Consider the following 26,389-nt stretch of genomic DNA (forward strand, 5'->3'; position numbering starts at 1 on the left):
CAGGGTGTGAAGGACAGGTGAGATCTGGTTCTGGTTTGGGACTGATGATACAGACACCCCCACATCCGCACAGGGATGCTTAGCACCCACAGGCATGGATTAGCTCTAGATCCTTCTCATCCATTAGAAGAAGAGCCAGTGACCAAGAAAGCTTGGTTGACTCTATGAGCCATTCACAGCTCATTGTCCTAGCTGTGTGCACTCGGGTCACCTGGCCTAGTGTTGAAGACAAGGATGTGGCAGGAGGATCAGCTAGGCTTTACGGTTTGAGTCCCCATCTTTGGGCAGAAGCTGGACCTGCGGAAGGATGTCGGGCAGGTAAAGATGGAGAGGATCATGACTCTCACACAAGGCCAGGTCTCTCCTCAGAGAATCTCAAAGTGCTTGGTCAACTCTGAAGGAGGCTTTTCAGACTGCAGAGTTCTCTCTTCAGAGAGAATGTGCAAGAGAAGGGAAACAATAGAACCTGGGCCTACTCTGGGTTCTGTTTGGTATATATTGGAAGGAGACATGGTCTTAGTTCCTTCGTCTGCAAAGAGGGTGTGACACCCACTTTTAAAATGGACATCTCACCAACATGCATGCCTAGACGGAGGAAGAGGATTTGAAAGTGGAGGTATAGACAGGAAAGACATGAGCACTGGTTTGGACTTGCCGGTCTGAACCAAAAAGATAATAAAATTGTTAATTCTGTTATCATTTCCGTAAAAGGATTTTATCAGTGAAGTTTTTCAAGCCACTCTTTACACTTGCCGCTATGGTTTGGCTTGAGGGGTGCGAGCCACACTTAGTTCTCAGTGCGGTGCCACCACCAGGCAGTAACTAGGAGGCAGGGCCTGGGGGAGTAACTGTGCCATTGGGGGGTAGATTTTTTAGGAGATTAAAGTAGCCCTTGCATGACCCAGACTCTTTCCCAAATTAACAGTATCAAGAGTAGACCTAGCCCTTGACTTTCTGGGCTCCCTCTCACTTTGTGCTCTCTTGTACTAGGATGCCATGTGTCATACTCCTGAGTCTCCAGCAATGTGAGCTAAATAAGTAAACCTCTTCTCCTTATAAAGGGCCAAGTCTGTGACATTTTGTTATAGTAACAGAAAATGGACTAACTCTTGCTCTTCCCTTCCTCGATCCCTTTTTCCAACATGCCTGTATTTGTCAGACAGGGATCCCAATCCCTCGCAGTGTTTCCCTCACTGTGGACCATGTATGTGGTGACACTAATTTGAACAGATTATCCTCCGGCATCATCCTGCACCATGATAGCTATGAGTGCATGCACGTGTCTGTCACCATGGCCTGTGGAGTGAAGTACGGTTAACCCCAGAGAATGATTGTCGAGTGACATTTTCCCCACACTCGATTATAATTCCCTTCTAATTATTTGGTGCCGCAGCTTTCCTTTATGTTACCATCCTTGATAATCACGCAGGGACACAGTTCAGGCTCTCACCCGTCTAGTGGAGTTTTATCAAGTTTCTGAAATCCAGTTTACAAAATACATCCAATCCAGACGGGAGAAAAGACAATCCCCAAGGAGCCCAGTTTGCCAACATTCTGCTCCAACTCAGCAGATGGAGTTAACATTCAAGGGACAGGACATTTAAAACATTTCACCAACATCAGGAAATATCATCAGAAGTCACTGCACATCAAGCCAACGGAAGGGCCTGGATGCAGAGGTCAAGGCTCGAATTAAGAGCGAGCTGTTGCTGTTAGATTAGGGTGACTGACTGCCGAGGCACCAGGTGGCACAAGTCTCAGGGCTACTCAGGAAAAGACAGACTTAGAAATGACGCAGGTGTGAAATCTCCTTACCTGTCCTCAGTTAGTTTCATTAAAGTTGTCCCTCGAGTAGAAAAGACAATGAAGGACATCCTTAGCTGTGGGCTGGAAAGGAGAGAAACTCTGTTAAGTCAGACAGAACACCTGGGGTATGCCAGCCCCTTCCTGGCCCTTTCCTGCTTTTAATCTTTGGATCATGGCTCCTGGAGCTGAGGAACTACCACCTAAACGGGAGTCCCAGAGGATGTGTCGAGCAAGGGTTTAGCTAATGGCCGACTTGAAGCTCCAAACCAAAGGTACCTGGTGTGTTTCCCTCCCTTCTGATAGGATACCGTCACACAATGGATACACCACAGTAAGAGAGACGAACTCCATCCCACCTCAGGACTTCCCTGAAGGGGACTTGTCTACAAGGTGTCTATGAAATGGTGAATCCTTCCAGAAAATTCTGACAGCATCTTCAGAGAAGGTAATATCTCAGAAGGCTAACCATTCACTTAATTCCATCTTGGCTGCCTACAAGGGGAAGAGGGACTGCTGGGCCGTGGAGGGTCTCTTCCACTCAGTGGAGACATGACTCATTCTTAATGAATAAGTCAACATCACCGTTACACACAGCACTCAAAAGTTTTCAGCATAAAATTCACTCTCTGGGCAGCAGAGCACTCTCATCTGAGGACTGGCAAGAAGCACTGGAAATCTGCACAGGACTTGGCAACTGCCTACCATCCTGTAGGGCCCTCGTGGGAAGGACAACTGGTCAACCAGCATAGCGTCAACCTGTGTCTTCACAAGGCATTCGTCTTCCGGAGCTGATCTGGCTCTGATCCTTGCATTCGTGGCCTCTTCTCATGGCTTAGCTTTGGGCCTGGGTCTCCATCGTCTGACCATCCCAGCTGTTTCCTAGAATCACTCCTGATCTGCTGCATTCTCCACACTGCTCCCCAGATTACATTTCAGGAAATAGAAATGAGGTCTTGGTGCTCAACTGCTATAAGAGTTCTAACAGCTCTGGCTACTCTTAGGAGAACATTATTACTGTATGCCTGATATATATATTTGCTGTTAGTATTTTTAGCAGAGTTGAGAAGCAATGGAAATTAGACAAGGATGGAGGGAGTCAGCAAGAAAGTAGAAGGTAGAAGAGGAACAGAGAACTACAAGAGACTAGAGACAATGGCATGGGGTGGACAAAGAGGGAGAATCATGTAAAGGGGGACAGATGGCTTTCCAAGGTGGCAGGAAAGACATGCAGGCAACTCACAGGAGCAGGATTGGGTGCTGAGGGAGCATCTGTGACTGCTGTCCTCGAGACTCTCAGTGACTACGAAATGGGACTATTTTCTGAGAGTGATGGATGTGAGGTGTGGACTAGGAGTACAAGGAAAGGGAGAAGGATGAAAATCGTTCTTGGGAAGCTGAGGGGTGGCCAGAATAAAGGGAAGCAAAAGGATTTCAACTTCAAAGGATCCCTCTGCAGTCAATAGTGACATATTTGTGCTAGTATCAGCCACCATGGTTTGAATGGAAATGGCCCCCATAGATCCATGCATTTGAATGCTTGGCCCATAGGGAGTGGCACGATCAGGAGATGTGGCCTTTGTTGGAGTAGGTATGACCTTGTTAGAGGAAGTGTAGCTGTGGAGGTGGGCTTTGAGGTCTCATACATATATTCAAATCCGGCCCACTGTAAGTCAGTCTCCTGCTACCTGTGGATCAAGGATGTAGAACTTTTGGGGCTGGAGAGACTGCTCAGCAGTTAAAAGCTCTGATTTCTCTTCCAGGGGTCCTGAGTTCAATTCCCAGCAACCATATGGTGGCTCAGAACCACTGCAATGGGATTTGATGCCCTCTTCTAGTGTGTCTGAAGATAACTACAGTGTACTCATATATATAAAATAAATAAATCTTTAAGAAAAAAAGATGTAGAACTCTTGGCCCAGTCTCCAACACTATGTTGGCCTGTATTCTGCCATGCTTCCTGCCATGATGTTATTGGACTAAACCTCTGAAACTGTTAGCCAGTCCCATTTAAATGTTTTGTTTTATTAGTGTTGCTATGGTCTCTTCACAGCAATGCAAATCCTAACTGAGACACATGGGTTCCCTCTACCCCACAATATGCTAATTAAAGGATAAATAAAATCACCCACTCAGCTTTTTGAGAGACTCCCGCACTGGTTTCCACAGTATCTGCATCAGTCTGCACCTCAGTAATAGTGGCTTCTCCCTTCCACCCATCCTCACCAGCATTCATTCTTGGTAATGGTCACTCCAACTAGGATGAGATGGGGTCTCAAAGCAGTTTTGCTTTCTATTTCTCTGATGTCTAAAGATTTTGAACACTATTTAAAATGTCTGTACCTTTTCTTTTGAGAATTCTCTGTTGAATTCCATAGCCCACTTTTCTTAGGTTGCTTTCTTGACGGCTCATTTTTGAGTTATTTGAATGCTCTAGATGTTAATCCTCCTATATCAGACCTGTAGCTGGCAAAGTCTTTATCTGATTCTATTGGCTGCTTCTTTGCTTGATTGACAGCTTCCTTTGCTGTTGAAAACGTCTTAATTTCAAAAGGTCCCGTTTGTTAGTTATTTGCCTTATCTCCTGAGTAACTAGAGTCCTATGCAAAAAGTCCTTGCCTCTATGTGTATCTTGTAATGGTTTCAGGATTGAAGTCTCTAGTTCAGGTTCTTGATCCATTTGGAGTTTTTGTTAGGGTGAGAGATATGGATCTAGTTTTCATTCTTCATCATGTTGATATGCAGTTTCCCCAGCATCATTTGTTGACAATACTATTTTTCCCTCCACTTAATCAAGAGTGTCACCCAGTACCTGGCACTGCTAACAACAGCCTTTGGGCTATTGCAGAAACAAAACTCTGTGACAGTCTTAGCCCCTGCACACTGAGGGACCTGCTATGGTCTAGGTATGAAGGGTCTCCCTGATAGCCTAATGTTTTGAGGTTGATACAAGCAATGTTTAGAGGTAGAGCTTTGGGGAATTGATTGTATCATGAGGCTCTGCCTTCATTAATGGCTCCATCCATTGATGGACTCAACATCTGAACAGTCTGCTCAGAGGTAGTGAAACTGTGGAAGGTGGAATCTAACTGGGTGAGTGGGTAACTGTGTGTGTTCCCTTGAAGTTTTACCAGGTCTCCAGTCCCTGCCTGATGCTGCTTCCTGCCCAGCATGAGGCAAGCATTGTTACTACACCACACACTTGTGCCTGGATGTTCTACCTCATCACAGTCTGGGAACAGTGGTGTTAGCAAGGCATAAAACCTTTGCAGACATGGGCCCAAATTAACTTTCTTCCTTCTAGGTTGTTCTCTGAGTGGTCTGTCACAGGGACAAACAGTATGGCTGATATACCATCCACAGCCAAGGAATCCAGAGGGAGAGGGCTTGAGAAAAGTACCTCGAGGTCTAGAGTAAATCGTGGAGATGTCCCTGGTTTGTTCTTCCTTCATCTGTAAATCAGGGGGCTGGGGAAACTGTTCTCTCAGTAGCTCCACCCTTGTCTCTGATTCTCAGTGAAGAATGTGGAACTGCTGATGGGTTGGGAGGCAGTGCTAGAGACCCACTTCCAGGCAGAGGCTGAACGATCAGATGCACACACATGTAATCTTTGTACGATCCTTTTCCAGAACTTTGGGTTCAGCCAAGGTTAAGCTAATTGCTAGGGTTGCACAGGGAGCTTGGACTCAAACTCATCTCGATGAACTGGGTCCTTTTCCACTGGGCTCCTCTGCTTAGAGGGCGAAAGGAGGACAGCAAATGGAGACAGAGCAGAAACTGCCAAGGACCTGGCTGTAGATGTGCTTTACGTCACTCAAAAGGGTCTATGGGTGAAAGGGCACTGGAGGATGCTTGGCTCCATAGCAAAAAAGACTTTAAACTGAAATGGCCCAGAAGGAGAGTTTCTCACCAGTGCTTTTCAACATGCGTCTCCTGAATGGCTCTCAGCATAGATTGGGAAGTCCCTCCTGTCCATTCGAAGTTCAGTGATTTGTCCAAGTATTTTTTTAACACCACACATACACTGTCTCTCTCCTTGATTGTACTTTTCCTCCATTTTTCCCTCTGAGCACCTGCTTTCCTATGTCACCTGGGTGATCCCTGCTGTGGATTCAAGGACACCTGCCACCCTTTCTTTTCTGTTTGGAAGGTAAGAATGTGTTGTTTGGTCACTAAACATGGGAGGAGACTGTCTGCTATTATCCTGAGCTCGGAGGATCTTCTGTGCAACAGAACTGGACTGAAGAGGTTCATGCTCACTCACACTGGTCTCCATGGAGACCATCTACCACCTGGGGTCTATGTCAGAGTTCAGAATGCTCACACCAGCTGCACCACAGACCTTGACAACATGCTATAGGTGAGTCCATGAAAGCTGTGTGACCTTTACTAGTGGGTGTCCTTAAGTAGCACCTCCCCAGTTCACAGTGACTGTGCTCCAACCTGTCTGGGAAGGTGAGACGAAGCCCACAGAGTGGATGCAGGGGCCATGAGACCAGCTATGACTTGCTCAGGGCTATGATGTGTTCATAAGAAAACCAGAAGGTTTACTATGCACCATGGTCACCTAGCACTCTGTGACCCCCTATGCCCAGGTCCGCCCATGTCTGGGAGTTGTCAGAAGAGCAAATAGACTGGATTCACTGTCAGCCACGAGAGAAGAGACTATGGGGCACACTCACCTGATGAATCTATGAGCCAGCTGCTCCACAAAGTAGTAGATCTCATTCCAGTGGTGCAGCACGCTTCCTGACCTACAGGACAGAGAGGCATTCCGTCAGCACCTTGTGCTGTGTTTCTGTCCAGCCTACATTCTGTGTAGAAGCAACCCTATTAACCGTGTTCATCCATCACCTGAAACTGGTGTGAGTTTGGAAATTATCTATAAGACTTAAAAATTTTGAGGAATTCCTCCAACTTCATCTACCATTCTCTCCCACACCTCCCACCGAGTCAAACTCTAACAGTAAAACAAGCAAAATCAAAATACCCAGGCATCAAAGAGATTCACAGGCTGTTTCCAGATCTTGAGGACACGGTTGCTTCTGTGCTCCTCTATGAAGAGGCTCTGTTCCAATTCCACTGAGTAAAATCAGCAAATTGACTCTTGTGATTTCAATGAAAACGGCCCCCATAGGCTCATAGGGAGTGCCCTGTTAGGAGGTGTGGCCTGTTGGACTAGGCGTGGCATCTGCAGGAAGTGTACCACTGAGGGTGGGCTTTGAGGTTTCAGATGCTCAAGCCAGGCCCAGGATCACACTCTCTTCCTGATGCCTTTGGCTCTGGATGTAGAACTCTCAACAAGTTCTCCAGCACCGTGTCTGCTTGTGTACGGCCATGCTTCCCACTAGGTTGATAATGGCCCAAACCTCTGAACTATAAGCGAGACCCCAATACATGCCTTCCTTATTAAGAATTGCTGCGGTCACCACACCTCTTCACAGCAATAGAAACCCAGGACAGCAACAAAACAAAAGCCACTCCAAGTCTCCTTCCATTTAAAAATACAGATATCGGTAGCATTTTAAAATAAATTATTGGAGGGAAGACTCCAGCGGGCTCCCTAAATAATCGTCCAGTTGGTGGCGTTTATTTTAAGAAGTCTCTGAGAGTTAAACAGCAGGAAAATCTACCGAGTCGAATGTGGCTACTGAGAATAACGAACAAAAGAAGAAAACAGCTCAACTTTTCACTCTATTAAAAGGAAATGCATTGACTGAAGAGAGACGTCAGTTCTCTGGAAATACGCAATTGTGGGAGTTCAGGCTTGGAAAGTTGATTTTTAACTCTCCTGCATCTGATATTGTTTTACAATCCTGTTTCCCTCACATTGATTTGGCCCATTTTCCCCGCAGGCTCATGCTCAGTCTCTCCCAGGGGGGCTATCTTAGCCTTTGTCTACTCAAACCTGTGACGCCTTTCCCCTCACACACAGATCTGTCCACCAGGGCCCAGTCTCCCTGCCATTGTAACTGAGGCTGCAGTATGCTTTCTGCTCTGACACTGTATTGCAAACACTTTCCACTGGTGTCTGGTTCTATCTATCTATCTATCTATCTATCTATCTATCTATCTATCTATCTACCCATCATCCATCCATCCGTCTGTCTGTGTGTGTGTTACATGAGTGTGTGTGTGTGTGTGTGTGTGTGTGTATACATGTGTAGTGCATACACATGCATAAGGTGCAACCTGATACCAAAAGAGGGCATCAGGTCCCCCGGAGCTGAGCTGAACTTACAGGAAGTTGTGAACCAACTAAACTGGGTGCTGGGAGCTGAACCTGGGTCCTCGAGAACATTGAGCATCCTTAACCATTGAGCTGAGCCGTCTCTCCAGCTCCCTCATGATACAATATTCTTCTTTTAAAAGAATTATTTGTTTTTATTTTAAGCGAATGAGTATTTACCTGCATGTGTGTAAGGGGGCTACATGCATGCGGTGTTCATGGAAGCCAGAAGAGGATGTCGGGTGCTCTGGAGCTGGAGTTGTGGGCCATCATGCGAGTGCTAAGAGCTGAACTCCGGTCCTCCCTAAGAGCAGCCGGTTCTCTTAAGTAAAAGTTCCCATTTTAGTTGATGTTTTCCATCTCTTTGAAAGGAATTTATTTTTCTGTTTCATACCCAGAAATGCTCTGTTCATCCCACTTAAATGAAAATGAAACAGTACACCGAAGATCTGTACTTAACGACTGCTTACCAGTAACAAGGTATCCTGAGGGTCACAGGTACACACCGTACACAAAAGCAGGAAGAAGGAGGAGCCACTATGCTCAGGGCCTGGGCTGACCCCAAAGGTCCCTAGGCACCATGAAAGAAGCGGATCCTGTCAACAGACCTAGTGATTAGGGCTTTTAAAAGGACCATGGGATGTTGGTCTCTTTCTCCAACTGTGTATCCATTCCTGTGCTATTTTGGTGGTTTGAATAGGTTTGACCCCATAGACTCATGTGTTTGAATGCTTGCTCCATGGCGAGTGGCACTATTTGGAGGTGTGGCCTTATTAGAGTAGGTGTGGCCTTGTTGGAGTAGGAGTGGTCTTGTGAAAGTAGGTGTGGCCTTGTGGGAGTAAGTGTGGCCTTGTTGGAGGAAGTGTGTCACTGTGGGGCTGGGTTGTGAGGTGACCTGCTGCTCAAGCTCTGCCCAGGGAAGAACAGTGTTCTCCCCAGGTGCCTACAGAAGACAGTCTCCTTCTGCTGCCTGTGGATCAAGATGCAGAACTCAGCTCCAGGCAGCAGCAATCTGCCTGCACGCTGCCATGCTGCCCACCATGGTGATAATGGACTAAACCTCTGAACCTGTAAGCCAGCCCCAATTAAATGTGTGCCTTACAAGCATGTTGCCTTGGTCATGGTGTCTGCTCACAGCAGTGAAACCCTAGCCGTGACAGCTATGAAGCGGAGGGCTTCCTTTCCCTTTCTTCCCCTCTAACCCTTGGTTTGGGCGGGTATTATTCTATTCCTTTTTTTTTTAAAATTTAATTTCTTAACTCTTGGCAACTTCCCACATGTATATAATATATTTTTGTTTACTTTTCCCACCACCTACCCTCTTGCATGTGCCTCCCATTGAACCCCTTCCAGACAGAACACGTTCTCCATGACTTCTCACACTACCCAGCAGGAGTGGCCACTAACCCACAAGCCCTAGTAAATCTTTTCAGTGTGTCATATGAACAACAAGCCACTATGAGAGACCTGGCTACAGGGAAAGTGGGGACTCACACTGGGGAGAGAGAAGCCCTTTAACACACTTCATAACAATGGGATTTCACACCTAACACTCACAGCTTAGCATTGTGTCCTCCCTTTCCCTTCTGGAAGACACCCAAGGTGACTCTGGGCGAACCCCTGCCTCTCCAGGAGTAGAAGATGCAGATTCTTTGACTTACAGGCTGTCTGATGTGCACTGGGCATTTGCCTTTTGGCTGATTTTCCAGTTAGAAACTGCCCTAGAGGCTCCTCCCAGCGTAACTGACCCTTGGGAGCTCAGACTTGTGGCCACTCTCACTTAAAGCCTAGAATCAGATTCCTGATCCCAACCGTGAGAAGCTCGGTGCTATCCGGGAAAATGGCAGCTTGTCTTCAAGTTCAGCTTTTCTCCACCCATTGTATGTTTTTAATCATATGACATATCTCATGTCACCTTTGTCTTTTTAAGGGTCAGCCATGTTGGATTAACCTAGCTATTTAAGCTGCAAGGTAGAATCTAGAATTTCCTTCTAAACCCAATATAAAAAGTACCAAAAGATGTTTGTTCCCATGGACATGGTAGGTTTGAGAGGTACTGAGACTAGCAAAGGGTCTCTTCTGGGGACTTTGTGTCTCTCTTCTGCAAGCACAGTTCTCTTCATAATTGGAATTAAAAAAGCCTCCCAGGAATCCTGCCTGGACCCAGCATTACAGAAATGTCTATTGGAAGATTCATGTGGTGCACTTGGGATCCAATTAGAGCCAAGGTCAATGTCCTCACCCAGAATCTACTGAAGTGGGTTTGTGAAAGGGCTTGCCACTCCCCAGGGAGGAAAGCCTCTGGTCTGCATTGTAAGCCCCTGCAGGTGATCACTGTGGAGAGCATTTTGTTTTTCTGCCTCCAGTACTTGAAATATGATTTTTTAAAAAATCAAGAAACATTTGATGTCACACTCTGTGAGGGATTCTGTATGGAGCAACCTGGCCTTGCCTTCGGGTGACAGTCCAGTCACTTCCGAGGGCCCGATGTGTACACAAAGAGGGGCAACAGCAGAATCAGAAATGTTACCCAATTGTTTTCTGAACAAAAGGACATTCTTTTCTGCTCCCGAGAGTCTCTAACCCTGTGGTTAAACGCCTTGAAAACACATCTGCTGTATGAGCAACCAGGGCACAGTGAAAAGGAAATACAGGCACATTCGGCTGGATCTGCCACCAGTGACTGCTAACCCCGGGAGGCCAAGGCAGCTAAGACAGAGATTACAAAATGGTCAGCCCCGCTCATCCTTAGCCACACCTGGTTAAGTCACTGATGCCAGTGGCCCTCTCGGGTCCTGGGTAGGTATGGATATGCTCAGTAGCTTCAGAGACACTGGGTGGACCCAAAATTAGCCCCAAGCTTCCTTGCCAGTGAGTGAGTACTCTCTCCCAGATTCTCTCCCCCCTCTTTTTCTCCTCTTCTCTTTCTACACCCTAACAAGTTGGAGCCCCATTTTGGCCCAGGCCTTTATCAACTGTTTTCTTGTGGGCACAGCCAAGCCTCCCTCCTGGACCTTGACTCTTGCTTCCACTTCAACTTCTCTAAACACTAGTTCAGATCCAAAGCCAATCTGAGCACCTCTCTTTGTCCCTTGTCTGGGGACACCATCCTGCTCCATCTGCTGCCGTGGAGCCTCCAGCAGCCATGATGTTTGAGTTCTCTCCTGCCACATGACTTCCCTTAGTCAGTCCAACTGATGGCTTTGAAAACAATGACGCTCGCACTGCAGAATGCAGTTAGAGAGTTGGGAAATTAGCTACTGGGAGATCGCCAATTTTTTTTCAAAGAAATGAAGCATAATAAGATTGAAAAACCAGAATGTGCTGCGGAAAGTAACAGAAAACAGTGCTTCAGGGGCTTCAGTAGGCTGTGCAAGTGAGCGGGCACTGGGTGAGGATATAAGGTGCACTCTTTTCTGTGACTCGTGATTCAAAAGGTATCTTAACCAAAGAGGTACTCCCTTCTCCACTCTGCCTTTCAAACACACACACACACACACACACACACACACACACACACACAGTTTTACACGCACGCACCATGTACACACGTACTCTCATACCACACATACACACACATGCACAAGCAAACACATGTACACACACTGCACATGCTCACATGCACTCACTCATGTACACAACCAGGAAAAGCTTACACACATTTTTTTGCATATCAATTACTGGTATTTTTGGTGCAAATTCAACAACAACAAAAATAGTGACATTGCTGTTAAGACAGAAAATGTTAAATTGTCTTAAAAGGCGCTCCTATGGCTGAACTTCATGACTCTGGGTCCATGTCTCGTGCTCTCAGGCTTCAGAGATGACCCCATGAGAGCTGCAGTGCATCTCCTGGAAGGCTAAAAAGGGATGGACCAATGTCACCCAAAGCTGCTATGCAAAATTGTCACTTGTGGGGAAATGACATAGACTGAGGGTCCAAGGACAGAATTTGAAAAAAGAGTGTCATCAAAACAGCTACTTCAGTGTGGGAAATGAAGGTATGGAGGACAAACAAAAGGTAGACCCTGAGGTGCTTCCCTCCTTAGGTGCTCAAACACGGCACCGCCCTCACTCCTGCGTACCGCAGTCAGACACCCCCCGCCGCCTCATACCCCTCCCCCCGCCAGCCACAGTCAGACTTGGGTACTACCCACTGCACAGCGACCTGCTTCCCGACTTTCCTCCAAGCTTGTGCACTCAGACCAGGGTCCTTGATCTCGTCACCTATGACCACATTTATGTCCTTATGTAACTGCCCACGCCATCTGTCACGCCTGCGTCTTCTCGTGCTGCTGAGTCAGACAGTAGTAGGATGTCTTCATTTTTCACACTGGCCAATTTCTGTTTCTCTTCACTTTCATAGCACCAAAGAGCCAAGCACTTCTGTACATCTCTTTTCACACATAATGGAGAAGACGCTGCGAATTTCTGCAGTGCGTTTCTTTTTGGCCATTGCACGGAAATTGACTCTCCATGTGTCCCTTGCTTAAGAAATGTGTGACAGACGCTAAAAAGGAGGCCTCATATTTGGTCTAAAGAGGGCAAGTGCCTCACCCCTTATATGGCCCCCACCTCACTGGGTCAGGCAGACAGTGGGGCATGGGAGGACGAAGGGTTTCATTATAGTTTTAATGTATGTAGTAAGCACGAAACTTTAGAAATACTTATCGTTCCTTTGGCTTTCTTGGTTAGCTGTTGGGACCGGTGCAGGATGAAAATGCAGGGCCCCTGTTGAAAAGTTATTAGGATTTCAAGACGGTAATAGCAGAGCGTGCAGCCAAATGCCAGCCCTTCTCACGGACGGCACCGGTCCCAACCACACAGGCACACACCCAGAAGGACGGCCTTGGTGATGAATTCTTTGCGCATCCCTACATCTCTATGGGTTTCAGATGTCTCCTTAGTTCAGGGGTCAGTCAACATTTTCTGTGAAGAGTCAGACAGTAAATATTTGAGTCCTCCTTGGTACTGGAGGGTGGGTGGGACTTAAGGTCTCCATGTCAACAACTTTTTTTTTTAAAGCATAAAAGCAACATTGAACCTGAACAAATGAGCATGGTTGTGCTATAAGAAAATTTTATTTAGAAAAACAGGGACTCAGCCATAGTTTGCCAACCTCTGTCCTAGATGGCCACTTCTTCCATTCTGGATCTTTCTAATTTTTTTTAAAATGTATTGTCCCATCTTCCTCATGACAAGCTATTATAAAAACAACAACAACAACAGCAACAACAACAAAACAAACAAAAACACGCAACTATCTTCCTCATAGCTGAAGTTCTGAGGTGTTGGCTGCTCATTTCCTCTTCTTTGTTGTTGATAAAGTGGGTGGGAAACCTTGTGCCTTGGGATGCATGAGGCACTCTCTGTGAACTAATAAATATTTCATGGGCATTTAAATGGAAAGTTTATTCTCTGTGGGGTATAGGGTTTAGAATATATTTTTTAAGTCAGCCTCATTAATTATTATTCATATCCTCTCTGTCCTCAGAACGTGTAAGTATTCAGAGACATCTTGCAGAGTCAGCGTAGACAATACCATGGTTTCCACTGTCATATGGAGGCCATCTTGGCACACTCTGTAAGAGCCTACAACGCCATGCTGCCCGTGCTTTTATCAGGGCTTGGGATCCTATTATTTCACCACACTGTAATTTTGTTGATATTTAAAATTTAGAATTCAAGGTGTAGTATTCAAAATAAGCAGGAAGCTTGGTCATGATCAAGCTGTCTTCAGTAGACACTCGGTCTACTGATCAAGCTGTTCAGTAGACACTGAACAGACTGAGGTCTCTCTCCATCCTTGCCTGCTTCTGTGAGAGTTTAGTACAGAAACCTCCTAGTCCTTGAGGACAGACAGACTGTACATGAGCTAATGTGTCCAAAACTAAAGGACTCCATTCTCCCAGTCTCGCTCAGGAAATGCAATGTCTGAGAGGCAGAGCATCTCTCCTGAAGGGAACTTGGGCAGGGGAACCTATAACAGGAGGTGATTATCATCAAAATAGAGGGTGTTTTTATCTGTCACCCAGCAGGTGGGCCTGGGAGGAAGAGGGTGGACAAGAAGCCAACAACATTTGCTAGTTCAAGTAAATATATTAAGAGAAAATTTGGTTATTTTACCCAAAAATGTGTGTTTTCTCCTTTGAAAAGCAACCAGGTCTTAAGTCTTGCTCCATAATCAGCATTGGTAGCATTGGTAGGGTCATTACGCACCTCTGTTTCTTTGGGTTGCTTTTGTTTTTTACACCTTATTTTCAATGTATTTTCCATTTTGATATCAATCTCTTCAAGTAATCTCTTCAGTAGGGCCCATGGATGGCCCACATGTTGAAATCTGCACGTCTGAGGCTAGGTGAGGAATTTAAAAGCCACATTCATTCAAGATCTATAATTACTGAGCTTTTTACAGCAATCAATATTGTAGAGTAAAAAAAATTAAATGCCAATCTAAGTCTTACTTTTGAGGGGAAGTAAAGAAATCTATTATTTCTTTTTTTTTGAAGAACAGACTTTTCTACTTACCCATATGTTTTAGGAATTTGTCTAGGATCATGTGACTTGAGGACCATTTAAAAATTAATTTGGCTGAGGGCTTGGTGATTCATTTGGACGGAAGCAGCCAATCTCTTGTTAGCTTAGGGAAATCATCGTCTATCGCATTTATTTACTCATCTTTTTTGCCCTTCATACATGTTTCCTCTTCCTAGAAATTAATCACACACACACACACACACACACACTCACACACACACACTCACACACACACTCACACACACTCTCACACACACACTCACACACACACTCACACACACACTCACACACACTCTCACACACACACTCACACACACACTCACACACACACTCACACACACACACACACATACACACACAGCACACAATGTACTTCACCCACTGTTCGTATTCTAAGCTCCTCCCTCACGATTTTAGTCTCTGAATACTTCCTGATTTTGGGAGAGCTTCTCAAACGTCTTTAGATGGCTGACCCTACTTTGGGCACTTCTCAGCAATGTGGTCATTATTTCTAAGAATCTTAATATTTAGATAGGGCGTAAGCTTCTCACCCAAAGACTTCACGTTTGCTTTCTCATTGTTGATGCAGTTATCAGCCGAATGTGGGAATAGCAGCGAGACTCTGGCTTCCTTCAAAGGTCTCAGTGGTCATGCTATGGCTTATCGTTTAGTTTGCTAGTTGGGTCTGGCTGTTTGCGTCTGGCTGTACAGCCCAGATGGGCCTTGAATGCTCCATCCCCCTGCCACAGCCTTTGAGAGCTACAATCACAGCTACAACCCCCCAGCCCCCAGCATCGCTTCTTTTATGCAACAAACATCACAGTTTAAACGTTTCTGTAAACTATGATTCACATTTTGGATGATTTTCATTGTAAACAACAACGAACCACTCCCCTTCCTGGAGTAATCCATATCTGTCTGAAAATACTTTTATGTTTTCTTCACTTACAGGTGACATCAACACAATGATTTTATCCGTTAGAAAAGATGCGTTTTTAGCGATCACAATTCTTTGCACTGAGTGTTTTATAGCCCTTATAGGTAGCCTGTGCTTTTCTTTGCCTTGAAAATTAATTTCTAACCAGAAAACAATGTCTAGGTCTTAGTCTCTTCTAATAAATATTTAATTTTGATTCTTAGTTGAGGGATCTATGCGAGCCACACTTCCCGCTTTCTTTAAGAAGAAGAATGGTCTTCTACTGTCTTTAAATGGCCTTTCCAGACTGTGCTTCAGCAATGAGGAGCAGTGTCACTCTGGATGTGCCTTCCTGTCATCCCTGAGCTCCTCCCCCTTGTCGCTTTCACCCAGCTACATCTATCTCCTCCTGGAACTAGGACTCCCCAAGCGTACTTTACAGTCTCACTGTCTACACGGCCAGCTCTGCTGCTCACCCCTCCCCGAGTGCCTTTAACTCCTGCCTTGTTTTATACTTTGTGGTCCTAGGTCCCTTGCTTTCCACATTTTGCCTCCCGTTTCACAAATTCACGTTTTATTTTCTTTGCCAGATGGAGCTAACCAACTCCCACTTCCTACTTTTGCCTCAGCGATTTTATTTAATCGTGTATGTTAAGGTGTTAAACAACCGTTGGGCTCCGCCTTCATCATTAAACGTGAAGCGTAACTGAACTCCAAGGACGTATTCACACCACTCCTGCACTTTCTCTTGTTCTCTTGGTCTCTACCCAAGGTTCCCTCATGCTCCACCTGGCCTCATTCCGGGATCCTATTGCAGCCACATAATCAAAGACAGAAGCCTTGAATTTCCCCGGAGTCCATGCTGGATAGGACCACGGTCTTAAAGAAACCCAGGCCATTTCCTCTGTGGCGTGTCGTCCCCTCCACTCTCCCGCACAGCTGCTTTGTGCAGTGATAGCTCACAGTGGCACTTAGCCTCCAAGGGACAGTCTTATCCCAACCAGGTCCCATTCCTCACTACTTCTTACTTCAAATTTATTCCCAGCTTTGTTTAATAGTGTTCAAGAAACGCCTTGAAAGTACGTTTCTTTCTTTCTTTCTTTCTTTCTTTCTTTCTTTCTTTCTTTCTTTCTTTCTTTCTTTTATTAAACTCGGCCACAGGGGTGAAGATAGGCCCTGGCTGACCTCTTGCAAGCTCAGCCCACTTGCTTTGTCTCTCTAATTAATGTCCTACCAGCTTTGTGTGCCACCATCCCTTAGTTGTGATGTGGGCTCCCCAGTCACCTCCCAAGACCTCTGGTGAGCGAATGGGGCACATCTAGGTGATGGTGAGAGGGGTGGGGTGAAGCTCTCTACATTTAGCTTCCTTCCCTGAAGCCTCAAGCTTTCTTCCCTTCCATTGAGTTCCTCAGATTATTAAATTTTAGCTTTTGCACGTGTGATGCCCCCAGACAACATTTCTAAGAGCCATTAATGCCTTCATTCCTTTTTTAAAAAAGTGTTAACATTTACTTCTCTGAGGGAGGACATGTGCTCCATAGTGCAGAAGTGGAGATCCGAGGACAGCGGACAGGAGCTGGTTCTGCCTCACCGTGAGCTCCAAGGAACGAACCAAGCTGAACGTTAGGTTGTCAGGCTGGACCATGAGCACTGCTGGATCTTCTCCCAGCCTCAATGCCTTTGTTTCTCTGAAAACATCTTCTCTGTCTTCATCTTCTTCAGCCTCTTTACAGAATATCATTCATTCATTCATTCATTCATTCAGCCAGACACACATGCCTGGTCAGCTCTTCAGGTTTCTCCTGTACTGAGTACTTACTAAGCAGTAGACACTGTGCTTGGGACTCACTGCCATTTACAAGCAACAGTTGACACTTTGAGTGTGGCCAGCCCTGCCATCTCTGCACTACTCAATGACCTGTACATTTCCCGGACCATCATTTTGCTCCAAACCTTAAGACTTCAGCATTTAACCCCATGCTCATGACCGCTATGCAATACTGCCTCCCCATGGTGGGGTTAGGAAACAGACAATTGCAGTTCATGGCGAGGCACTCAAACAGTTGGAGGATACAGAATTTCCTCCTCAAAAATGATGGAGTGGGGCCCCTAGGAAAGGCTTAAAATTGGGTCATTTAAATGGCTGACCATTGCCCTCTTTAACAGAATGGAGGGTAGAAGGTCAGTTACAGTCTGCCTTTAGTCTGTTCTCTCTTTGATGACAGTAATCACTATCACCCTAAAATTGAAAAGCAGAATGGAGCCAGTTTTGAGAGGCGAAGAGGAAGCTATTAATTACTCTGGGACAACAAAACCACGCCAGGCCTCTCCTGGGCAGGCCAGGATGTTTGGTCATCTTAGTAACAAGGATGATCAGTGATGTATCTCACGTATTATTAAGTTCTTAATTAATTAAGTTCTTAATTATTTGGGGGAGTGTTTGTTATTTGACTGCTGGAGTGCTATGGCTCCCGCACTGTCCTCTTAACTGCTTCCTGGCACCATCTGCGAAGACGTACTTTTTTTTGGGAGGAGGGGGGACAGCAGGCTGAGTAAGATACAGTTCGTAAGCTTTGCCAGCCCTGGAGGACCTTTGACTCTTGTGGGGTTGTCCACCAATGAGCATTGGAGGACAGCGGAAAAGATAAAGTGTGGATGAGATGTTTCCTGAACACTGAGCACGCTTCCTCTCCATCTAAGTTCTGGAGCACGCCTCTGCTGTCAGAGGGCAGGAGTTGTTTGGGCTTGAGAGACTCTAAAGAGGAGAAGGATTTTAAGTCAAGATGCAATGCAGAGGGATGGAGGCTCTTAATTGTTTGGGGGAGCGTACATGAAGCCCACGGTTCATGCCTTAAAATAAGTGGGCATCACTTAGGTATATAGATGAGTGAATGACCGCTCTGCAGCTAAATGGCTGTGGAACCCACACAGCCATTTCATTGTAAGTTTAAAAGGTGTGGGATGTGGTAAGAAGTGAAACATGGGGACTACATGGTGCAATAAAAGTCCCTGGTATTTTACCAAGGCATTCACAGTTGGTCCTGAAAGAGTTTTACCTGTTTTCAGAGTGTGTATGAGAGGTGGGGCTTAGGGAATTTGTTGTCGAGGTTAGATTTGTGTTAAAAAACAAAACAAAACAAAACAAAACAAAACAAACAAAAACCAGGTTGAGTTGGTTCTAGAGTTCCAGGAAGCGGGATGGATGAGGTAGACCAGTTTGGGCAAGATTTCACCAAACTGGTAACATGGTGGAGACCTGAGCTAAAGTGACAGCCATGTGGAGAATGGGAGGGCCCAGGTCTGCTGTGGGTACATACACACGTGGCATTGCAGTGTGAGGAAGAATTACTCCCAGGTCTTCAGCCAAAGTGCACAGCTTATGGGAAGCATCACCCTTTGATACCAGAACCACAGGAAGAGATGACTTAGGACAAATGTCCCAGATGACGACCCTTCACCTGGCTCACCCCACTCCTTCCCCAGTGCTACAGCCCTGCACTGCCCCTCTCCCCACCGCCCTGCCATGCCTTGGCGAGGACGAGTACAGTTTCTCCTTTTCCTGGACAACTATTGACAATTCCTCTGGATTGGACTTTGGCCATCTTCTTCAAACTGCACCTCTTCCTGACGTTTTGAAGTCCTTATATTATTATCTTTATATTGATTACTACCTGCACCCAATCAATTGCTACCCTTGGGCTAACAATATCCAAGGCTTGATTTTCAGTCCTAAGGCTCCAGGGAAGCCGCCTACTTAGAGTCTCCACCCAACTGCCCTACATGCTCAGACCTTCCCCATCCCTGACAAGATTCTCTCTCTTTCTGAAACCCGCTTCTTCCCAATGCAGCTTCGTCTCCCACACAACCCGCTCAAGTCCTGTTCCTCAAAACAAAGAGTTTCCGGACTCCTTTATTCTTTTGTCTCCATCCCCACCACAAAAACAGGTGATCAATATATATCCAGTAGAGACATATGCTGGCCACCATTGTTCTCAAACACTCCCAATCTTTAAAAAAACAAAATTAATTACTAATCTTCAAACTTATTGCTGGAGGGATAGAACGCAAATTCTTTCTAAGGTTTTTCCCAGTCATACAGGACAGAGTATGTGTCACTTGGCTTTCTTGTACATTGCTTCTTTAACATCTGACAAAATCTCACTCAATCGCCATGTTCCTGGGCCAAAGTTTCCTCCTCTCCGAAGCCTGCAAAAGTCCCTCTCCTATCAAGCCACATAATTTTGCTAGCAGTCTTTCTTGCTTTGTTGGCTCCACTGAACCCTGAGCTCCCTGAGAACTGGACTCCTTGGGCTCTACAATTCCTAAGGCTTAGCATAGTTTCATAAACACTGAATGGAAATGACACATCCCTGAGCCAGGCGTGACGGCACATGCCTGTAATCCCAGCACTTCACAGAAGTAGGAGTGCCAGGGGGAGTTGAAGGCCAGCTTGGGTTACATGAGTTCCTATCACAACACACATGCAAGCACACACACATGCACACACGTGTGCGCGCACACATGGAGAGAGAGAGAGAGAGAGAGAGAGAGAGAGAGAGAGAGAGAGAGGAAAAGATAGAGGAGGAGGAGGAAGAGGAGGGAAAATAAACAGATATGATATGCCTCCTACTCAGGCAGATGATCTCATCGCTTGGAAGATAGGGAGGACTCACTTGTTAGAGGACCACAGCATTTCTCTTGTGTTAGTTGTCACCAACATCGCCATGACCACCATCACTATTATCGTCACCTCATCACTGCAAGCATCATGACCCCCATCATCTCCTTCACTGGCATCACCATTATGATCATCCCTGTCACCGTCACTGTCATCCCTGCCATTATCATCACCACCATCATCCCTGTCACCCTCATCTCTCTCACCACTACCTGTCACCATCACTGTATTACCACCATCAACATCAGCACCATCATCTTTATCACCACCACCCCTCGTCACCTGGTATGCATTTGCCAAATGCTGGTTAAAGATTTTAATCTTGTCTGTTTTATTAACAGGACAAACCAAGCTTCAGAAAGATTAACTGATTCAAAATCCCAAGTTCATAGTGTTTGGTCCAACACTGAGGTGAGGTTTGAAGCTGGAGTTGTCTAATCCCAAAGTTGGCATTCATAACTCCTATGTTTGAGGCTCTGTTTCCCCCTATCCCTCACGTAAACACACATGGTTAGCTCTGGAGTCTTGATGGGAAAGGAACCAAGGAATGCCCTAGTTATGAGCATCGTGGCTTGTATGTATGTGTGCAAAGTAAGATTTGTCAACACTAACAGGCAAGAAACGGCTGAGCTGCTACACCAGCTCTCCTTTTCCACATCATGGTGGCCTCTCTCATCCAGGGAAGAATTCTCCCTGGAGTTCAGTTTGGAGGAGCATGCTGGTTGCTCTCCGGCAGGGAGGACGGCCACTGCTGCTGCATGGCAGCTCTTCTTGTCTTTCTGCTCAGCCTCACAGCCTACGGTGAGAGTGAGGGTCTCACACCACAGCCATCTGAGGAGTGTTTGTAGAACAGGAGCGCTGCTCCAGGGAAGCCTGGACCAAGAGTGGGCGGGACCCATTGCTGTCACATCCTCCCGTCCACAGTCAGCACTTGTCACTGGTCCACTTCCTCCTGATGCCTACTTCTCCTGCGTGGAGGAATCCTTCCGTGCTAGGAATCAACAAGCTTTTAAACACTTTTAAAAATTAATTAACTAGTTTTCTTGGGGACAGGGGGTGGGTTTCTGCATGGATGTCTTGTGCCCCATGTGTGGTGATTGCAGAAGCATCAGAATCCTTAGAATTGGAGATGACAGCGAGCCACCACGTGGGTGCTGGGAATCAAAACCAGATCCTCTAGAAGAGCAGCAAGTATTCTTAACCACGGGGCCATCTCTCCAGCCTCAGAGGCAAGAAGCTTAGCTTGTGCTGCTCTGCCTTTCAGCCCTTATCAGGGGTTCTCTGCAAAGCAGATCCTCTACTTGGTGCCTCTTAGAGATCAGTGTAGAGGCATCTATTAATTCCTGGTTATCACAATGGCCAGGAATAATCATGATATTAACAATTAATTAATTAATGACATTTAACGTTCTCCATTCCTTCATAATGAAAAACTATCTCACTAAATATGACGATTGCATCTCCATCAAGAAACACGGGTGGGAGCAGACACTCCAAGGTCAAGCTCTAAATTGGCCTCTGTGTGGGAACTCTCTTAACACTGCCACCCCAGTGTATGAGGACTGTACTCACTGTCCAGCCTGTCAAATTCCCTTAGATTCCACCAATCACGTACAGAGGAATTCTTGTCTTTCAAATACGCTCATGTAACACTTAGGTGACAGAGAGCCATGTCTGGCACCTCATTCCCCTTTCCATGGGATCACGAATGTAGCCTGTACTGAGGCTTGCAGGCTGTTCACGACCACAGTAAAAGCTATCACGAGATAGCTTGCCCTGACTGAGTAAACGTTCTTAATACCCATGGCATTAAACGTTTATTTTAAGTATGGAGGGGATTGGAGAAGGGAAGAATGGAAAGGCATCACCACCTCCCAGGAAGATCTGAAATGCTATGCCGGTAGGGAGTAACTTCCAATTGATTAATATACCCTAGATCTGGCTCCGAACGGACCCCCTCCAGACGTGTTGGCTCCTTCTCCCATCTTAGCTGCTATTCCTGCTTATGCAGGCCTCCAGACTATGTAATTATGCTTGCAGCAGAGGCTGCAAATGCCCACACTTTTCTGGCATTTCTTCCCTCTGGCATACACGTCTTCAGTCCCTTTCCACAAGGTGAGAACACATGACCAGTCTGGGCCAGTGGGCTGTGAGCGGAAGGACTTGAGTCACTTCCCTCCTTCAGCATTTGTTTCCTCTGCAGCTGTGATGGAGAAGGGCCTCTCCAAGGGCCCTAGCTCCCAGGACAGCCATGAGTGTAGCTTGTCACTAAGACTTGAAGGCTACTCATCACCACAGCATAACCTAGCTTGTCTCCTGACTGATTTAATGTTCTTTTGACATCTCAGTCTTTGCATCTTTTGATTACATCTCGGGATTGAGGTTGGCTTTACCACTTAAAGTCGTCTCAGCCTTCATTTCAGTTTCGCAACCAGTGAAGCGGCAACAGTGACCGTTCAGATGTTACGGGGACAGCAAAGGCTTATAAACAGGCCTGTACAGGCCCCGTTTATACCATAGTGCCTGGCAGGGAGCCAGGCCGTGACTGCCACTTGTTTTTCCTGCTGTTCTAAACTTGACTTTTCCTGCCCTGCCCCAAATCCGTACTGGAGCCTGCAGCTTTGGACTCGCAGAGTCCTTCTAATGTCCTCTGCCTAAAAGGCCACCAGTCCAGATGGCTTCCGGCTTCAGTCTTCTTTGCACCTCCCGAGACAGGACGTGGCTTGCTGTAGGCACTGTGTTATCCGGGCTTTCATTGCTGGGCCAAGCACTCCAATCACTTTGATCATATTGAGAACATAGCTATGCCAAGTACCCGAAAAGAATAAGCCAACTGTAATGGAAGAAATCGAATGGCTTTTTCAATGAGAACTTGGCGTGTCTGAAAACCATGTCAGAATGTCCAAATATCCTCTTTGTCTTGTGCTGTGGAATAATTAAATGAGTACAAGTGGCTAAGTCTGGTCAGGCGCCCATTTACGTTAGCATAAGGCAAGTCTAATCTGCGTTTGTGTGTCAGTTCTGTTTGTCTAAGGGATGCCAGAGGTCATCCCCAGAGTGCCGGGAGATAATTATGGTTATAATTACAGGTCAGATGCCTTCTTCCAGCCCCTCTGGACTCTATTTTCAGCATAACTCCGAGTTTTCCCAGGTCTCCAGAGTTAAGAGAAGTAGAGATAAATTACTCACCCAGACAGAAACACAAAACAAAAAACACTTCCGTCCTCCTTAGTTTGTGCCTACACACTGAGCCTCCTTAGTTGTGGGCAGTCCTACCAACTGTCACCAGGCCTGATAGGCCCTCTTTAAATAGGAACCAAACTGCTGAAACATTTGAACGGACTAAAGTCTTGGCCCTGGAGAGATGTTCATCCCGGTGTCTTTTAAGGCTACTGTTGTGCTCGTCCAAGGTATGCTCTAATGCACCCCACTCCCCTCGCTTGGTGCTAGTTTTACGTTCTCCTTCCTCTAAAGGACCTTCCAAGGCATTTCAGAAAGCAAGCAACATCTGTGTGCCTTGACACATCTGCAAACTTAAATTTCCCCTTTCTGTCAAATTCAATCCGAACAAGCTCCTAAGTCATTGGACCTTTAAGTGCAGAATACTGACCACACCTCAGAGTGTGAACACAGCCCCAGGGCTCTGGGAGGTGGGAGGGGTGTTGGCAGGTGCATGCAGAATTTCCTACTAGCAGCAACTGGTGAACAGCGGCCTAGCAGCTGCTCCACAGTTAAAGTCTTAACTGCTTGGGTTCCACGATTTACTGAAACGCTGGTGCAGGGATTTTCAATTCCTGGAACCCACTGGATCTCGCTGGCTGCACCGCCATGTGCTTCTCATTATAGCCCAATGGTGCTGGGTCGAGATGAGCAGAAGGGACCAGGCTGGGAGCTGGGAGCAGAAAAGTCCTGCTCTGTTGCTCTGTCAGGGTCTAGTCCTGATTCTGTGCAGTTCTAACCCAGCAGGGTGAACAAAACTCTCTCCCATCTACACACTAGGGATCGATCATCGTGTAGACAATTCTCCTCAGTCTCTTGTGAAAGCATGTGGGTCTGAGAAGCTCACTGAGCTTCGGACTTTCAACATTTCCTGTTTAAGTTTGTTGGAAACCCAGGTCTCTTCCAGGAAAACCACAGTCTACCTAGTGAGATTCCAGTCCAGGAGGACAAACATCTATCTGTATCCATTATGTGTGTGTCCATGTCCCTAGGGTGCCACACTCCCTCACAGCCCTGCAGATCAGTACAACCTTGGAATGCCCAATGAGAGTTTGAGAAAGTGAGCTTCCTTTGTTTGGGGGAAGAGAGAGAGAGAGAAACACTGGTGGAATAAAAAGTTAAGTCTTGTTCTGTGGCCCGCCCCCGCCCTCATCCCATGGCCTCTTCTCAGTGTTCTGTTTTTGAAGTCTTTATGGCCCATGTATCATGTCCAGTGCTTCCCTGAGACTGGAGATGGAAAATCCTCCTCTCCCTGTACATAAAGAAGATTAATACGTGGCATGAAAATGCACATTTCAGTGTCAAAGGACCTTGCCAGGAAGGGAGTATACGTCCACATCCATGGTGGGTCCTGAAGACCCACCGGGAGACTTAAGAGAGACTCTTGTTCTTTTCTAGACAGGGCCTTCCAAGTCTGACTTTTCAAATCCCTGATTGAATTCCCAGCAAACTACTCTTCCCAACTCTAACCAGAAAAGCATGTTTATATAAACATGAAATTCCATCAGTGTAGAGCCCTGTGCGGCCCCATTGCCAGAGCTCTTAATAACGCCCTATTGTGTTACTGTGGTGTTCTGGGTTATCATTATATGGTCTTTGCTCCTGGTTGAGAAAACATGACGTTCCATTAACTATATAATCTGGGCTCCCTCCAGGCCAGAGATGCATCCTGCTCAGGGCTGAAATGAGCAGAGCTTTAAAAACGCCAGAGAAAAGCGAACTGACTGCAGGAGGGAGGGGCATTGCAGAGGTGGGGAGAGTAGCCACAGACTCGCTTCCCTGTGGCCACTGTTCTGCCTGTAACCAGCAGCCAAGGGTCTCAGAGGCCCGAACACAAACCCAGTCAGCATTCTTTCCCTTCCCACTTTGCTGCGGTCTTGGTATGCACAGCAGTGTCTGGGGAGTTCCTTTCCAGGACAGAGGACTTTGTAGGGACTGCCCTGCTGCCTATCTGCCATCCTGCCTAGTGGTCTGTTCTCTAGCTCTGGACTTCGAAATCGCATTGACTCATTCGCCCGGCTGTAGTTGGCAAGCTGGACGTGTGCATACGATGTAGAAATTCTAGCAAGCTTTCATTCAGCACAAAAATACCCCAGAAAGACAATGATAGGAAGTTAGAGGCTTAGAATTAAGTGTGAAAGGGGGTAGCTTCTTTCTTAATAGCCAGGGGCTGAGGACTCAGTCCACTGACCACAACCTCTCTCCACACAGTCCTTAAGAATTCAAAATCACATTTTGTTGAGCATAAAACTGGTACGTTTACTGTAGAGAAACTTGGAACTTCAGAAGTTAAAACTATTAGCTTCTGAAGAGGAATGCTATCCTAACAGTAAGTAAACACACACCCACGCATACACACACTCACACACACTCACACACACTAACACACACTAACACACACACTCACACACTCACACACACTCACACACACACTCACACACTCACACACACTCACACACTCACACACACACTCACACACACTCACACACTCACTCTCACACATACACACTCACTCTCACACACACATACACACACTCACACACACACTCTCACACACACTAACACACACACTCACACACTCACACACACTCACACACACTCACACACTCACTCTCACACATACACACTCACTCTCACACACACACATACACACACTCACACACACACTCTCACACACACTCACACACATACACACACTCACACACACATACACACACTCACACTCTCACACACACACACTCACACACACTCACACACACTCTCACACACACACATTAGCTTTGTTTTGCTCGGCTCTGAGACAGAATCTAGTTACTTAGCTCAGGTTGGCCTTGGTCTCCCAAGTGTTGGCATCGAGCCTGGCCTTGCTCCTTACAAAGGTGGAATGCACACAATGTTTGGAAACATAATAGTGTAAGTATTATATATTTCTCCTAAAATATCTTGCAAACACACACAGTCTGCAATGAGTGTACAGCACACTGCATATTTCAGGTCTGACTTCAAT

At 46.3% G+C, this 26,389-nt stretch overlaps 1 protein-coding gene across 1 annotated transcript in view; it reads right to left on the reverse strand.

Annotated features, from left to right (window-relative positions):
- Antxr1 (ANTXR cell adhesion molecule 1) overlaps positions 1 to 26,389 on the reverse strand; it is a 187,448-nt gene that overhangs the window by 157,969 nt on the left and 3,090 nt on the right. Inside the window, exons 2-3 of the mRNA NM_001044249.2 lie at positions 6,486 to 6,557; positions 1,816 to 1,887 (exon numbers count right to left, since the gene is read on the reverse strand). Coding sequence (NP_001037714.1) covers positions 1,816 to 1,887; positions 6,486 to 6,557 — 144 coding nt within the window. The remainder of the gene's footprint in view (positions 1 to 1,815; positions 1,888 to 6,485; positions 6,558 to 26,389) is intronic.

Source organism: Rattus norvegicus, chromosome 4, assembly GCF_036323735.1.
Source record: "Rattus norvegicus strain BN/NHsdMcwi chromosome 4, GRCr8, whole genome shotgun sequence".
NCBI classification, from domain to species: Eukaryota; Metazoa; Chordata; class Mammalia; order Rodentia; family Muridae; genus Rattus; species Rattus norvegicus.